The sequence below is a fragment of the Sinocyclocheilus grahami genome, unplaced genomic scaffold (genome assembly GCF_001515645.1).
Source record: "Sinocyclocheilus grahami isolate Dianchi unplaced genomic scaffold, SAMN03320097.WGS_v1.1 scaffold3.1, whole genome shotgun sequence".
NCBI lineage: Eukaryota > Metazoa > Chordata > Actinopteri > Cypriniformes > Cyprinidae > Sinocyclocheilus > Sinocyclocheilus grahami.
This window is the reverse complement of record NW_015505182.1, coordinates 2,120,060-2,137,617: the sequence shown is the minus strand read 5'-3', so window position 1 is coordinate 2,137,617 and position 17,558 is coordinate 2,120,060. Positions and strand designations below refer to the sequence as shown.

Below are 17,558 nucleotides of genomic sequence, written 5' to 3'. Positions count from 1 at the left end.
AAAATTATTGGTATAAAACAATACCTTTTTTTCTTTAAAATGTAGGCGAAATATGACCCGAATGTGTTTTTGCGCTATTCAACCAAACGCACAATATCCATAATTAATATGTTTCTTTTTGATTACATTTTAACCTTTCCCTGTCGCAGAGAATTTGTGCTTTAAAGCTGTTCTCCATTCCTTGAATAGCAACACAATCTCTACATTACATTTTCGAAATACACATTTGAGTTCAGTTCAATGTAACATGACGTGCAGTTCATGCTGTGTGTGCTTTTGGAGCATTTTTAGGAGAGTACATGATGGTAGATTTTGGAAGAGGCTGGTCTGTGGATGGATCAGAGCTCATTATTCTCATATGTGAGGGCCTGAACAACTGCAAACTATGAGAAGTTTTGCTCGCAGCACAACGTGTTCCACATATCTTGGCGCTGCAGACGGGCCTGTGAGTGCTGCTTTGTTATGCTGATTCTTCATTACCGATGGTTCTGTGGGTAGACTTCAAGCCCCTCATTTCCCAGGGTGCTTTGGCAGTAGAGTCGACCGTGCTATGATTTCAGCTCTGTTGGCCGGCTTCATTCAGCCAGCATAGAGACAAACGATGCTGGAAATAAGCCCGTTCTGTCTGGCTGTCCCTCGATGTAGCCGTGCTGAAAGAGAGATATTACTGGCTCTGGTTAAAGTCATCAAAAGGAAGGATGTTAAATTCAATTAAATGAAGGGGCGGAAATAGAAAGAGAAGTAATGTTATGAACAAGGGCTGTGCGTCCTTAATGAAAAGGGAATGATGTGAACACAAAAGATGTTTAAAATAAGATGCAAATCTGGATCTATTTCACTTGAAAAGCTCTTTCCTGCATGCCAGGTTTTTCTCTGTGAATCTACATTTGTATTCTTTTGATGGGCCATCCAGAGGCTATTTTTCCTGTAGAAGAATCTGCAGGATATTAGACAAGCCCCATGGAGACGTATGGGCGGCTCTCTGACTCCGATACGGAGGCAGAGCAGAATAAAACATGGACCCTGAAAGCTTTGCTCTGATCAGTTCCATCTGCTCCCATGGGATCATATGATTCATCTGCACACACCGCATGAGTCTGTCAAAGGCTAACAAGAACCCTGCAGCTTCCTCAGATGAACCATCTTTAACCGTAACAGGGAATTTGAGTCATTTATGCCAACGGTACTTTAAAGAGCCAAAAACTATTGAAAATAAAGTGTGAAATAAAAAATGTACTATATTTAGTGGCATGTCAAACAAGGAAACACTAGAGAATAAGCATTTTTATGCCATGGATTCCCTCAGGATTTCCCTTTTTTTAATAATGGTTTTGAATTTAAGAGTAAAAAAAGATACATATGCTCAACAGCATAAATTAAAAAGTCGCTCAAGTGAATTTTAAAACCCGTTTAAACAAAAACCTAAAAAACTGATTGTTAACATTCTTATCAGTGTTGTTATTGCGAACCAAAACATAAAACGTTTATCTTTTTCAGTAATTGAAATAAAGCTTAGAAAAAAGTAAATCATTCAAATATAAATATGAAATAAAAATAAATGAAAGCTATATAGGTATAAATATTTAAACACTAAATCTAATAAAAATGACAAAAGTAGACAATTAGTAACAATTAAGCTCAAATTAAAATGAAAACTAAAAACATACAATTCTAAATATGAATAAATACTATAGTATTACATAATGCTAAAATAACACTGATTCTTCTGTTTTTCGTTTAAAAAGCACAAAACGGTTTTAAAACCTCTGAGGTATGACAATGTAATTTATGTACAAAATGGTAAAGTTTCTAATAATAATTTTACCAACACAGCTTTTTTTCCTTATACATCAAATACTAATAATATATCAGACATTCCCAAAGGGACCCATGGTAAATTAGCTGTCCAGCTTGGCCGTAAAACTAATGTCATGATGTAACAATTCTGCTTTTACATGGCTCTCTGGAATGCTTGAAACTGATTGGTCAATCTCATCATTCTGCTAATTGTTTCATATAATGGCTACTAAACTGTACAATTGACCGTCCCCCCAGGACATGACTTTTCTAGATTCATGTCTCTCAATCTCTCTTTAAAACTGATCTCAAATGAACTGTTCTTTCATTCTTATACTCACCCACCAATCAGCATCCTCCTCTCCGAGCACCACCAGGACCTCACCCTCATTGAAGGTGAGCTCATCGTGATGATCCGCCACACAATCATACATGGCTTTAACACGCTTCAGCTTCGACTTCATCTGAACACAAAAACAAAAACAAGAAGTTGCAAAAACTGTATCATTAGGCTTCTAAGTAATAGATTTTTTAATAATTTGTTATGGGAAAACACAAGTATGAGGAACATGTCAAGGAATGCCTGCATCACTCGATGTCTTTCAGACAAACTAAACGAAATAACTTTCCTCCAGCTCAGACCAGCATTAATTCCCATGTGGATACAGACTGGTTTAAGCTGGTTTGCTGCTGGTAAATTGATTGATGTAAAACAGCTGGGAAAGGTGAAGTTAGAAGCAAAACACACAATGAGTGAGGATCATGTGACACAAAAGACTGGAGTAACAGGTGCTTAGAAAACAATAAAACATTGTAACACGGTGTGCATAAGAGACTATGACAAAAACATTCAAATAATGTACTGACCCAAATTGCTTTCTTCTAAGAAAAAATACCCAAGTGAAGTATATATATTTTGATTTCTCCTTCAGAAGAAACATCTGAGAACATTAAAACTCCTGAGCTATGAAAGAACAATGTGTGAGCAATATGATACTCATCTCTCTAGTTCATGCACTGCTCATGGTTTCCGTTCTCACCAGAGTTTTTCTGGGCAGTGGGTGAGGAGCAGTGTGGCAGGAGGAAGAGGAGCTGCCGTTAGTCTCCAGGCTGAAGGAGCGCGGGGAGGTGGGGGACAGGGCCGGGGCATGCCGCCCGCCGCTGCTGATGGGCTGTGGGGTTTGGTACAGAAAGTGAGACGAGCTGCTCTCCCCATCTGCTCGAAAGCCTGCTGAGAGAGATTACAGCCACAACAAATCGTAACAAAAACCATGAGCCGTGATAAGCAAAACAACTTAACTGGAAACAATATAGTGGAAAGATAACTGGACAGTTAAAGAATGACCTCGTTCTGGTAGCTCAGATAAGGAGTTGAGAGTGGACGTGGTGTATTTGGGAGAACCTGAGCTGAAACAGAAAGTCTTACAATCAGTATGTGTCACAATACGACACAATATACTGTATTGCATTGTACTGTATTGTATATAATAAACAATGCAGTTTACTGTAAAAGTGTAATCATGACAGTGTAGCACAGTCATTTCTTTAGTAGATGGTTGATGTGTGTGTAAATGTATATATATGATGTATATAATGTGTGTGAATATATATATATATATATATACACACACACACACACACACGCATAGAAAAAAATTTATTTACACAAATGTTTTGGGATCAGTAAGAAATGTATACTTTATGCTATATATATTCAGCAACTATGTATTAAATTGTTTAAAAGTAACAGTAAAGACAGTTACAAAAAACTTTCTGTTCATCAAAGAATCCTGAAAAAAGTATCAGTTTCTACAAAATATTAAGTAGCACAAGTATTTTCAACATTATTAATAATAATAAGATTCTTAAGCAGCAAATCAGCATATTAGAATGATTTCTGAGATCATGTGACACTGAAGACTGGAGTAATGATGCTGAAAATTCAGCTTTGCCTTCACAGGAATAAATTACATTTTGAAATATAATAAATTAGAAAACAATGTTGCAAAGTTGTAATAATATATATCACAACATTATTCTTTTAATGTTTTTGTAATCAAATTAAATAAAATCCAGCCAGTATAAGAGACTTTTTTTTAATTTATTTTTTTACATTTTTTAAAAATCCTACATACCCCAAACTTTTGAACGGTAGTGTATATATTTTAACATGAATATTGATTATTTATGTTTAATATTTGCATTTTAATTCAATTTTCTTAAGTACCTTGGCTAAATGATTATATTTGCCTGCTCATGCTTTTATTTTAAAACACTGTGAGAGATCAGCATTTGTGACTTCAAAAAGCACTTACACACACTTCTGGAAAGGTGAGTCTGGACAACCGAAGCTTCTCGGACCAGCAGGTACTCCATAATCTGTACACAAGAAAGTAAAAAACATATTTATACAGCTTGTAAACATGACAATAAATTATGCATGCAGGGTTTTCACACCTATTGACATGCATCATTCCAGGTTTGTCACGTACCTGTTGGTCCCTGCCGTGTAGAGTGGGGGCTGGGGGGCATCTGAGGGGCGGGCTCAGAATAGGTGCGCTTGTGTCGGATGATAAGAGGGGGAGGAGGGGTTCGTTTCTTACTACTGCTCACTTCATGGGACGTCCAGCCATCAGGTGAGCTCATAGGAGGGGGAGGAGGGGGGATGTTCGGAGCTGGTAAGGACATGAGGAGAGTAAACAAGACTGTAGAAGAGAAGAGCAGAGAAAAGAAGAGAAGTTTCCCACCTCTGACTCGAGGTGGCAGTGGCGGTGCGGGTGATGAAGGGGGTGGCGGAGGGGGACTGTCGAGGCTACGTGTCTGAGAGTTGGGACTGGCATACACCTCCCTCCGGTTTTCTCCCCGGGCCATTGCCAGCCTCCGGCCCACGTTGAACAACCCCCCTCCGCTACTTCCTCCTCCACCGTGAGAGGCAGAGCTACTGTGATACAAGCTGAACGGCCGTCCTAAGCGCTCCTTCTTCACTGGGCCCATCTACAAAAATGGACCATCACTGTTACACATTGGACAATGAATTGAATGATACAAAAATAGTATTTGTTTTATGTATTATGCTTTAGCACTTTATGCAAGAATATTCTGTTAAGCTATGGGTGGGGTAGTCTTCTTCTGTTGTTACCTTGTCATCTAAGTCATCGTCACTCTCATAAAGGTCATCTTGCCGGAGTCTCCACTCATACTCCACGTGCACGTGCATGTTGAACAGGTTGTTCTGTGATTGCTGGATCTGAACATGACACATCATTACTTTGACATGTGGATCAGTGACTTTTTGACCAATTCCTTCCTACATGACTTCTAGGTGTTTGTATTATTGGATAATATATTTTTAAAGATCAGTTAAAATAATAGAGATTGCTGGGGTATTTTTCATTGGTCTGCAGTAACACTCCTTGGAATACTTAAGTTTAAAGTTACAATTACTCTTATTACTGTAATCTATGTCTGTAGGCCAAAAAAAGTTGAGATTGAAATGTAATACTCAACGAATGCTCAAATCAGCCTATGAAATATTTCAGAGTATAGCTACAATTATTATTATTATTATTATGTACACTACTGGGGTCAGAGATTTGTATTCTTTATATGATACTTCTTTATTCTTTATACTTTATTTTTATTATTTATGTCATACTTTTATTCAACAAAGACACATTAAATAAAAAGTGACAGTATGGATATTTCAAATTTAACAAGATATCTATTTTAAATAAGTGCTTTTTTTTAACTTTCAATTCTTTAAAGAATCCTGAAGGAAAACCAAGAATAACTTTCTCAGCATTAATCAAAACAATAAATGTTTCTTGAGCATTAATTCAGCATTTTAGAATGATTTCTGAAAAATCATGTGACAATGAAGACTGGAGTAATGGCTGCTGAAAATTCAGCTTTGCCTTTCACAGGAATAAATTACATTTTAAAATATATTTTTGATCTAATGAATGCAGCCTTGATGAGCATAAGAGACTTTCAAAAACATTACAAATCTAATAGACAAGTTTTGAATGGTAGTGTATGGTTTAGAAACACATTTTTCTAGCTATAGTAATTCTAGCTATTTATATTAAAAACCTTTATAGATTAAATATACTCTTTTCAGTCATGCTATCACCTTGTGAATGATTTTAAAAGAAATCCTTATCTATGAATCACAAGTGTCTGAAAAGCTATTGAAATGCATTGGCCAAAAGGTGTGGGAACCCCGCTTATAGATAAAAAGACCATGACCTTGATTTAGCTGAATTATACAGCACTTTTGAACATTTGGTTCAATAAAAGTGAAATATACACTAGTTCACACCCACATGAATATCCTAGTAATACAGACTTGCTTTAACAAGTTACTGCTGAAAAGCTCTTTGACTCACCAGCTCCTCACACAGCATGTGCCTCAGTCTGCGAGCCATGTCCAACCCCGTCTCTCCGTTATCATTCTCTATCACAGAACAGCAATAATCATCAGCACAATGATCATCCTGCTCTGTAATCAACTCCTGACAACTGAGCCAACAGCCAAACCAGCCAACAGAAGAACATAACGGGCCTCCTTCCTTTAACAATGACTAATAAGATGCTGACAAAACCCTATATGTGACCCTGGACCACAAAACCAGTCATAAGGGTCAAATTTTTCAAAATTGAGATGTATACATCATCTGAATAAATAAGCTTTCTATTGATGTATAGTTTGTTATGATAGGACAACATTTGGCCGAGATACATCTGTTTGAATATCTGGAATATGAGGGTGAAAAAAAATCTAAATACTGAGAAAATCGCCTTTAAAGTTGTCCAAATGAAGTTCCTAGCAATGCATATTACTAATTAAAAATTAAGTTTTAATATATTTACAGTAGGATATTTACAAAATATCTTCATGAACCATGATCTTGACTTAATATCCTAATGATTTTTGGCATAAAAGAAGAATCAATCATTTTGACCCATACAATGTATTTTTGGCTATTGCTACAAATATACCCCAGCAACTTAAGACTGGTTTTGTGGTCCAGGGTCACATATAGTATCAATTCATGTTAAAGCTGAAGTGTGTAATGTTTTTTATGTAAAAAACTTCTCCTATTACAACAGAGACAACTTAAAATTAAAAACTGGACAAGTAAGCAAACACATTATTAAGCATGAAACAACTCAAAGCAAAAATGTCTTTGTGGTTTTAGGGTCCCGCTCACTGATATGAGTGTTGGCCTTGGCTCTGAGCAGAAGTTTAAGGCACTCGGTTTTATTGTGCTGACAGCAGTAATGCAAAGCACTGTTCCCTTTCACAGTTTGACCATCCAAATTATTACTGAAACAGGAAACAAGAAGAAAAGGCAGTTATGATATGTGAATCTGCTTAAGGCCACTTTTAGAATAACAATGCCATTGTTTTCTAACTGACCAGTTGTGGAACAAGAAGTCAGCCACATGAAGTGAAGTCCTGTCAGACAATAGGACGGCTAGGTGTAGTGCAGTTTCCCCCTTTTCCTGTCAAACATAATATGCAATTGTATGCAAAAAAGGTAATAAAAAGGAAATAGTAGGTAATATATTAATGTACTGTCCCCATGTAAGGGATAGTACTTCATTTACTCACCCTCATGTCATTCCAACCCTGTATGACTTTCTTTCTTTTGAAGAACATAAAAGAAGATATTTTGAAGAATGTTAGTAATTAGAGTTTGGGTGGCCATTGACTTCCATTGTATGGATACAAATACAGTGGAAGTCAATGGAAACAGAACTGTTTGGTTACCAACATCCTTTGAAATATCTTTTTTTTTTTTGAGTTCCGCAGAAGAAAGTAAGTCATACAGGTTTGGAACGATATTGGGTAGAGTTAATTTTTAGGTGGACTATCTTTTTAAGCAGGAAATTTGTATCTGCTGACCTGTAGGGGACATGGAAGTGGCAGGCTGAAGTCCATTCTCTCAGCGTAAAGCTGTAAGAGGGTGAAGACATCCCGACTGTGCACAGCATCCTGCAGATATTTGCGTTTTGTTTCCAGTGAGCCGCCACTACGCTGTGCAAACTGCCACTCCGTATACTTTGAGAGTATGAAATCCTTACGTATGGCCCTGAAAATAACACCAACTATTTTAATACGCTGCCTTTTATTGGTTATCAAAAATGGCAGAGGGAATTAACAGATGTCAATACCCAAAAATGTGTTTTTGTTTTTCATCCAGTGAAATTGTAAAAATTAACATCTCTTCCATGTCTACTAGCACATTACAAGCCACAGATGGTAAAAGACAGCATAACTGGAGCTCTCATTAGTGCAAATCTCCTCTCTTTTCAGCTTACAATGTTGGGCAGATGTGGGTTGAAACACTACAGAGAATGCCATTAGGAAAAAATCCAGCCCTGAGCTCTGAGACAGACAGACACCAGCAGATAACAGCTGTGAGAGCTCTTAAAGGGGCCACGCTCAAAGAGTACGCCTGAAGTCAACTCAGTTATGTTAATCAAAAAATAGCCAAGGATTCTTGAACAAAAAACAGCTGTTATTTAGTTTTACATGACCATTTGCACCCTCTCTCTCTGATCCTTAAAGCTGCACAGGCTATTTTTTGCTGCTGTACCTTTTAGTATTACAGCTACTGTTCAAAGGTTTGGAGCCAGTAAGATTTTTTTCTTGAAAGAAAGTAATACGTGCATTCCACAATAATGCATTAATTTGTTTAAACATTTGTAAAAAAGAAAAAAAAAGTACAGACATTTATAAAAGATATGTTACAAAAGATATCTATTTCAAATAAATGCTGTATTTTTCACTGTTTTCAGCACTGATAACTATAAGAAATGTTTCTTGAACACCAAATCAGCATATTAGAATGATTTCTGAAGTATCATGTGACACTGAAGACTGGAGTAATGGATGCTGAAAATATAGTGTTGATATCGAAACAAGGAAAATCTTAATTTCCATGTTTAGTCCCTCTAAAACAACATTTTCCATACTGTCCAAATGTGTGTAGTTCTCCAACACGGGGTCAGGCTTGGCAGTGATGGTAGAATGAGAATCCGGAATAAACGTACAATGGAGTGAACTAAACATTTCCTCTTATATACCATCCCTAAAGAAGTTAGGTTATGAATATGAATGTTATTTCAGGGCTCTGTGCAAGAATCTAATAATAACGCTATTCATTTAGAGCAGCTAGTGAGAGTAGTGTAAACAACCATACATAGCGACAGAGGGGTAAATCACACTGTTCAGTTTGAAGGTTAAAGTAATTTGGATGTTCCTCAGCTTTCAAATTACTTTCATGAATGATCCATTTAAAACTAATTTAAAAGCTTTGCACCATCTGCAGACAGGTTAATTGTGTACAGACAGGTTACGGCCGGCCCAGTCGAGAAGAGTGCTCTTTTGTGGGGAAAAAAATCATGATTGAGAGGGAATTGAGTGGTACGAATGCTATGGGAAATGCTAAAGACACCGGGTGCTATGGGGACACAGAGACTCCAAGAGCTGAAACCATTTGGCTGCCATTTGAAGAGCTATTACAGGGCTGCTCATCACTCACATGTCACTCTCTGCTGACGGCTTCACAGAGGGACTGGGAAGATTGGCCTCCACAATTTCATTAAAACCTGAATTCCCCACGTTTCTTGCCAACTAAGGAGAAAAAGAGAGAGAAAGAACCAAAAATCTGCGGGTAGTGGTAAAGATCATAACAAATTGCTGATATTGTCATACTGTGAAAAACTTGCATTAAAGTAAAACCTGCTACAGTAAACAGTGCATGAATGAATTTTCCTCATCTGTTGAGCACTGTAAATCCTCACCAGCAATTCTGAAGTGCCTAGTTTGTCTAGAGAAAGCGACTGTATACGTGAATAATGTACACCCATTTCCCGATGGATCCCTGAGCACTCAATACACGTCAGGATTCCCAGGTTTATAGAGATCCAAGTCGGATCTGAAAGGAAACACATTTTCAGCTGCTTGACCGTCAGAAACTGGTGTAAATGAAGGCAGGCTTATTAACAATAAATACAACCTGATTGACAAGGTTACCCATTTTACATACCTTATGTTTTTAGTATTGAATTATAACTCATTTACATGGTACAAATAAAAAAAAGTTCAATATTTTACAACTGGTAACCAATAGGGGGCCTCATAAAAAGTTACTGTAAGGTCAGATGTTATTGTTAACTAAAGCTAAATCTAAAAACTACAACTACTAAAAATAGTTTTAGAACTGTTGACTTGGCTATTAAAGCTACTGTATATTAGCCATATTAAAGATATATTACAACTAAATGGAAAAAAACAAACCAATAAAAATTACAAAAGCACATAATCACTAAACTATTAAAATACTAAAACTTAAACTAAAATCAAAATGTAAACTGAAAATATAAAAATAAAAGGTTATTCAAAATGTTAATAATTGCTATAATAACACTGGCCCAGTATAAAAGAGCTCCAGTAATATTCAATGACACATACTCATGCTTTTTGCAAAGGAGACAAAAGGTGCATATTAAAGATATATTACAACTAAATGGAAAAAAACAAACCAATAAAAATTACAAAAGAACATAATCACTAAACTATTAAAATACTCAAACTTAAACTAAAATCAAAATGTAAACTGAAAATATAAAAATAAAAGGTTATTCAAAATGTTAATAATTGCTATAATAACACTGGCCCAGTATAAAAGAGCTCCAGTAATATTCAATGACACATACTCATGCTTTTTGCAAAGGAGACAAAAGGTTCAGGCGAGGAAAATCTGAACTCTCCAGCCAAAACATCAGCATTTCTTTGAGGAAACGTGCCAATAAATCCTGCAGGCCATTCGCTCATGTTCACTCACTGGATTCTAATTTAATTAAACATGATTTATGCACAAGCATTGCAAAAAACAGCATGAACAGATGACCAGCTCAGAGTGCTAGATGGGGCCCATTTCCAAAGCAGCTGTTTGCTTAAACTGCTTAGTTTCCATTTCTAAACCTGCACTGTTAAAATAAATACGAAGAACTTTATCATATAAACACAGTCTGTGAGAATTGTTCATTCCCCTTGAATTTAGATTTTTGTGGCTAAAAGTTGACCAAACATTTCATTTTTACAGTCTTCTGGAACAACATACTAAACCTATTAATGACTCACAATGTTATAACCACTGTACTAAACAAGAGTGTAATAAAATATTTAAGACTGGGGGGGAACTAAAATGTCAAATTTTAAGCACTGGTAATTGAAAAATGCAGCTATTCTGAACTTTCAGATTCTACCTATATAAAATGCATGTCCAAAAACATTTGCGTTACTGTAAACACTTCATTTTTGCACCTGGGGCCCCACAGTCGCAGCAAATGTTGTTTCCAGGCATGCGGCGAATATCCTCAGTGATGGCTCGTGTCAGATCCTCAACGCTGTTTTCCCCACTTGGCTTCCTCTCATCCAGAGCCACATTTAGAGCTTCCTGCTTACTGTTTGTGAGCACTGATATCCACCTGATATTTTTAGTAAGATGCAAAAAAAATATAAACCATTAGAGGGCGACAAGAAACTTCAGATCGAAATAACCTCAGCATTCCCAGGTGGCACCATGCATGAAAAAGTCATTTGAGACTAATAATGATCCTGCTCTAAGAGGTTACATCAGAGTTCATCAGCAGTTATGAGAAGACGCCCTCAGTCACAGCTCAGGGAATTTTTGTAAACAGTGCAAGGCTTTGTGCAATTCTATTTAGTGAATAAGCTCTTGGATTCATTTGTAAAAAGGTGCGGTATAATGTGACTATCGATAATCTCTTCACTCGCTCCTCTTCAACTCTGACATTTAGCTGAAGATGGAAGCCTGGGCTGTGATCTGACATGGGAAGCACTTCAATCATTGTACAGATAGCCACATCAGAGGAAGACATGTTACATATTTTTCTTTCTCTCCAAGAAAGGAGGCTCTGTTACTTTGTCAAGATGTAAAGGTCAACTTGAGAGAGGTGTGTGTGCGCTGAAAATTTTACAAGCTCTTTCCTATCTGACGCCGTCCACACATTCTCATCTGACAGTCACATGGGTGGACTGAGACTCAGACAGATCAGTGTATGGCAGAGTAAAAGCATTTCTCATTAAAGAGCCCATGAAATCAGAGTGACTGTTAGCTTTGAGATCATCTTTATGCAAGCGTATTTATTAAGCGGCGATAAAACTCACTTTTATATACAGTATATACAGGTTGGTATAAATTTATATTGTTTTTAAAAGAAGACTCTTGTGCTCACCAAGGCTGTTATTATTTGATAAAAAATACTGTGATACTGTAATACTGTGAATATTTGGATTGAATTTATTTTTTGTAAGAATGTCAAAGTCTTTACTGTCATTTTTGATCAATCTAATGTGTAGCATTAATGTCTATAAACCCAGACTTTTGAACGGTAGTGTACACTTTGAAAATGTAATGCTTTTCTCTTATGGGAAAACTGATGTTTATGTCTAATCAGACGCTCTTGAGAATCAGAATGCCCCATCCCTTGCATCCAACTAGAAAGTATCAAATCATAGTTCACAACTGGGATGTAAACTAAAACCTGTTGAAAATTCAAATAAAAAGCAACAGGCTCTTTAAAATTTCAGTAACACTTTATTTTAAGGTGTCCTTGGTACACGTTATATGTACTGTACTTACTATTATAATAACAATAAATTATGCATAATTACATGTAAGTAACCCTAATCCTAACCCTAACCATATAGTAACTACATGTAGTTAATGAATATTACTCAGTACTGTAACTGTTTAATTACACTGTAAAAAGGAAGCTCAGACTTCCTATTTTAACAGGAAATACAGTAATGCATTATTTAAAATATCTCTGTATTAATTCAAGACACATTTTGTGCATAGTTATAGATTTGCTAGATTGCTTGGATTTATGAGTAATTATGTTAAAATGACTCATCCAGGTACATAAATGCTTGAGTGGGTTCTCTAAGGTTGAAATATCAACACACCAAATAGGGCCATTTGAATAACATTTGTTGCTGTGAATAAACAATAGAAACACTTACGCCACACAATCAGATTCATCATCAGCCAGAAAATGGTAAGTGCGATTATCTAAAAAAAAACAAAAAACCAACAACAACCCTCATTATTCCTTGCAAATTCATAATCCATCCTCAGCCGGCACCAGTTAATGTGTAATCAGCAAACAATCAGGAGGAATAAAACAGGTCTTTTGTTAAAATACAAGTGGCAGGAAAGAACAAACAATTTGTGCTCTAATGTAAATTAATTTAACTGAATTTAAACAGTGCCGTTTTCAGAAAAACCTGCCTTTAGTTCAAGGACTCCAGTATGTATCGCAAAATATGTCATGATTGTTACATAACACAATAATGACACTAGAGACCTGAGGCCAGAATAATGCATGGATGCATGCAGATACAATTAAGCCGTTCTCTTCACCAAAAATAGCCTGAGGCTGGTATGCTTCAGCTTGACATGAAGATCCTGAAATCTACCTTCAATGGAGTTTATTTTCGATTATATCACATGGGACTGAGCTCTCGGTTGAGGAATGCTGAGAGAGTGCATGGCTAACTCACGTGAGATGAGGTCAAAGCATTTCTTGTCTTCCAAACTTGGTTTGACTTGGCAGGTGAGGAGATTCAGTTTAGCTGGTGATTTATTAGGCTGCAACAAAAGGATAGCACATCATCACTAACATATCATAACTAATCATAACACCATGTGATATTTCAGTTTTTCTTTTTTAATAAATCTGCAAAAATGTCAACAATTCTGTGTTTTTCTGTCAATATGGGGTGCTGTGTGTACATTAATGAGGAAAAAAAAATTAACTTAAATGATTTTAGCAAATGGCTGCAATATAACAAAGAGTGAAAAATTTAAGGGGGTCTGAATACTTTCCGTACCCACTGTACATCTCATTTGTATTGTGTATCAGCATAGGTTTCAGCCATTGAAAATGCACATAACTAAACATCATGGAAGCATAAAATGTAAAATAATGAGATAAATATAAATAGTTAAATATGAATATTCATATATTGTAAATATATAAAAATTATTAATAAAGAAACAAAGAAATATAAAAACCTCATGTGAAACTAAAGTTTTAAGTAATCAGTTTTCTGAAATTCAGCTTTGACATCACAGAATTAAATTACATTTAAAATTGTATTTAAATAAAAAACAATACACTACTATTTTAGTATATTACAGTTTTTTTTGTATTTTGATCAAATAAATGTAGCCTTAGTGAGCAAAAGAGACTTTATAAACATTATAAATCTTATAACACCAAACTTTAGAACTGTAGTGTATGTATAACAATAAAAAAAATCACAAAACTGAGCAAACTATTCATAAAGTTCAATGTGTCATATTCAGTATTCAAACAATTTTACAAAATTAAAGGGGTCATATGATGTTGCTAAAAAGAACATTATTTTGTGTATTTGGTGTAATTAAATGTGTTTATACGGTTTAAGGTTCAAAAAACACATTGTTTTCCACATACTGTACATTATTGTTTCTCCTCTATGCCCCGCCTTTCTGAAACGCGTCGATTTTTACAAAGCTCATCGTTCTGAAAAGTGAGGTGTGCTCTGATTGGCCAGCTATCCAGTGTGTTGTGATTGGCCGAATACCTCAAGCGTGTAACGGAAATGTTATGCCTCTACCATACTGTGATGCCGTGTCCCGGAGCGACGAGACAAAAACATTAATACCCATTATAAACGAGGCATTTGTTGCATCCAGTGGGGACATAATTACGGATTATAATGACTTATACTGTCTTTTTACATGTTGCGTTGCATCGCGCCGCGTAAACATAAAGCCATGTCTGCATTTGTGATCGGAAAAACGACAAACAACAAGCCAACTCTACACTGCTCAAAACTCGCGTTTGAATCATCAGTGGCAAATTCTTTAAATATGAAAACATACAGTCTGTGAGTCAGAACAGCCGGCATTGTAGTCTACTCTACCAGGATCAGGAAACAGTCCTCCATAAAATGTGCTGGACACATCTGAATATTTGGGTTGAACTGTTCTGGAACAGTGTTGTAAATTCAACTTAACCACTGATTTCTAGTCGTGTCATCTTATGGAAGGCCAAATAAAGTATTTTCGCTTTTGCAACGAAACACACAGTGTCTTCACAACATGGCGGCGGCGGTGGTAGCAACAATAAAGTTACCCCTTCTTTCTTTGCGTGAACATTTGGGCGGTGTTATGCAAATCTTCCCACACAGTGACGTAGATATGTGGGGGCGTGTTAGAACGAGCCGTTTTAGGAGGGCGTGGATGAGTCTTAACTTTTATAAAGAATATCTCTTTGGGTTTGAGACTTTAGTCTTTGCAACTTTATGGATCTTATCTATTCACGAACAGCTTGTAACACTCCAAAGAGAAAGGAAAACTTGAAATCACATCATATGACCCCTTTAAAAATGACAGATCCACACATTACAATAATACAATTCTAGGTTTGAAATGCCATTTTAAGGTGCATTGTTTGATATCATATGCATGTTTTTGACAACAAAAATGTCCTAATTGGTCTGCATAGACCTTACAAACATTTGTGAGAAAATCATTCATTTTCATTTGGTAAACTAAAAACCCGAAGAGTGCTTTACTAATGTTATACCATGTTTTACCGTGGCAATATAGCCTGCACTGTAGAACTGAACATATATCCAGGAAGCATTTACATTTTATCACAGAAACCAGCAGAAGAAAAAAATGCTTACTGCTGGATTTACCGAGAGCGATGTGAGTACTCACAGTTCCATGAGCGATGGTAAGATAGCAGTTCTGCACGGTACATTTCCTCTTCTGCCACATCTTCCTCAACCTATCAGGGAAATGAGATTACGGCACAGCATCCACATCACATTCTCCTCAATCAACACAAAGCTATATAGTGAATGCATGTGCGTAACTCCCAGCACAGCGTGTCCTACAGCACATGAATCATTTGAAACGAAGGGCTACCAGAGCACTTCCGAAAGGATTTATCAGGGAAATCTTAATGAATGAGTGGATTATACTTCATGTTTGAAGAATGCAGGATCCGGGAACCAGAACTCTGATATTATCACAACCATTCGCTACAACATTCATTCATTTACCCATCACTCCTCTTGTAGAGGTAGCCTGATTTCTCTGAGCCATATTGCTTGTTGCCTTGAAGCTGATGCATGCTGTACACAGTCTGTCTGCTTAGGGAATCCTGCACAACAGAAACATAAACAGGAATGTTTTGCTTTGTTAATTTTCATTGCCTCTATGCATGGGATATTGCACAAATAGTTCCTGTATCATTTAATTTCGTTTTTGTTCTTGGGAACAAAAATGTTCCCACAGCTCGTTTTCATAGAATGAACATTGATGAAAACCAGGGGGTTTCAGCTCCAAAAATGACAACACAAAAATACCATAAAATTAGTCCATATAACTAGATATGATAGGTCACAGTTCACTTTCATTCTACAAAAAAGAGCAGTGTGAACATTGTGTGAAAAAGTCATATAGGCTTAGACAGAGATGAGGGGGATTAAATGATGATCAAAGTTTGTAAAAGTAAAGTCTAAACTTCTCAAGCTGAGGAGAAAGTCACACAAACTTCACATCATTCATGCAGAGAGAGGTGCTAAAACTAAGAGGAAGTACCCGCTCACACTTATGACGAAGAGTCAATACATGCAGGAAATGCATGACAGATGAATGTCACTCATGCAATGAGTGTAAATTAAATTAAAAAAGGAATATTTCAGGTTAAATAATATTAACAGGACATAATTACAAACCATACCTGAAATTTTGTAAAAAAAAAAAAAAATTATATAATTACAACGGTAAACTAAAGGGTAAATTGTACAAAACTAGTAGTGTAACAGTCGACAACATGCTGTTGACAGCTTAACATATGTTTAACCCGAAATATTCCAAATATCAACAGCTTTCAGAAAACAAAAATGTTATAATCGGATATGAATTTTGCAGCAGAGTCTGACAGCAAAAAGGTACATTCTTAGTGATAAGCTAAATTTTTTTAGCTAAAACTATAGTGGGAAATATGAGGTGACAGTTCACAAGCAAATGTTTATGGTTAATTACAGCAGTTTGATAACATCACATGCTAATTAAAAAAAATAATAATCTTGATTTACTCTCCTGGACTGCTATTTTGTCAGTGAAGCATTTAGAAAAACAATTATATTAATAGCTGCTCTTCACATTCATTCCAGTCAATTTTATTTTTTTTAATTATTGTAGATGATTGGCAATAAAAAATATACATTGATCCCCCTCCACCATAATCCCATTAAATACTTGAATAGGACTAACAAATTACTCCTTAAAAATCTGACTGTTTATTACCCTGACAAATAATATATACCACCATGCACTGCAACATAAAATGTTATTGATTTTCCTGGAGTGAATCAATAGTGGTGGGTGAACTCTGAGACAGGAAACACATAGAGCCTAGCGGTGGGTTAAACATACTGCAGTCCTATACAATACACAACTGAATACAGTGGTTCCCAACCCTGGTCCTGGAGGCACTTAAACACTGCACATTTTGCATGTCTCCTTTCTCTGACACACCAGTTTCAGGTCTTGGAGTCTCTACTAATGAGCTGATTACCTGAATCAGGTGTGTTTGATTAAGGAGACATGCAAAACGTGCAGTGTTGGGGTGCCTCCAGGACCAGGGTTTGG

At 36.3% G+C, this 17,558-nt stretch overlaps 1 protein-coding gene across 4 annotated transcripts in view; it reads right to left on the bottom strand.

The window, feature by feature from the left end:
- Positions 1 to 17,558, bottom strand: part of LOC107566077 (arf-GAP with SH3 domain, ANK repeat and PH domain-containing protein 1-like) — a 40,772-nt gene continuing 23,214 nt past the window's right edge. The window contains exons 10-29 of one of the 4 annotated variants that reach the window (XM_016251482.1): positions 17,003 to 17,014; positions 15,962 to 16,062; positions 15,615 to 15,684; positions 13,403 to 13,490; positions 12,863 to 12,911; positions 11,138 to 11,301; positions 9,613 to 9,746; positions 9,351 to 9,442; positions 7,709 to 7,895; positions 7,220 to 7,305; positions 7,011 to 7,126; positions 6,186 to 6,253; positions 4,937 to 5,044; positions 4,545 to 4,791; positions 4,290 to 4,472; positions 4,113 to 4,176; positions 3,143 to 3,204; positions 2,838 to 3,028; positions 2,139 to 2,261; positions 1 to 650 (exon numbers count right to left, since the gene is read on the bottom strand). In XM_016251482.1, coding sequence (XP_016106968.1) covers positions 576 to 650; positions 2,139 to 2,261; positions 2,838 to 3,028; positions 3,143 to 3,204; positions 4,113 to 4,176; positions 4,290 to 4,472; positions 4,545 to 4,791; positions 4,937 to 5,044; positions 6,186 to 6,253; positions 7,011 to 7,126; positions 7,220 to 7,305; positions 7,709 to 7,895; positions 9,351 to 9,442; positions 9,613 to 9,746; positions 11,138 to 11,301; positions 12,863 to 12,911; positions 13,403 to 13,490; positions 15,615 to 15,684; positions 15,962 to 16,062; positions 17,003 to 17,014 — 2,220 coding nt within the window. In that variant the 3' untranslated portion in view covers positions 1 to 575. The remainder of the gene's footprint in view (positions 651 to 2,138; positions 2,262 to 2,837; positions 3,029 to 3,142; positions 3,205 to 4,112; positions 4,177 to 4,289; positions 4,473 to 4,544; positions 4,792 to 4,936; positions 5,045 to 6,185; positions 6,254 to 7,010; positions 7,127 to 7,219; positions 7,306 to 7,708; positions 7,896 to 9,350; positions 9,443 to 9,612; positions 9,747 to 11,137; positions 11,302 to 12,862; positions 12,912 to 13,402; positions 13,491 to 15,614; positions 15,685 to 15,961; positions 16,063 to 17,002; positions 17,015 to 17,558) is intronic. The other 3 variants (XM_016251548.1, XM_016251688.1, XM_016251616.1) reach the window with 3 other exon arrangements.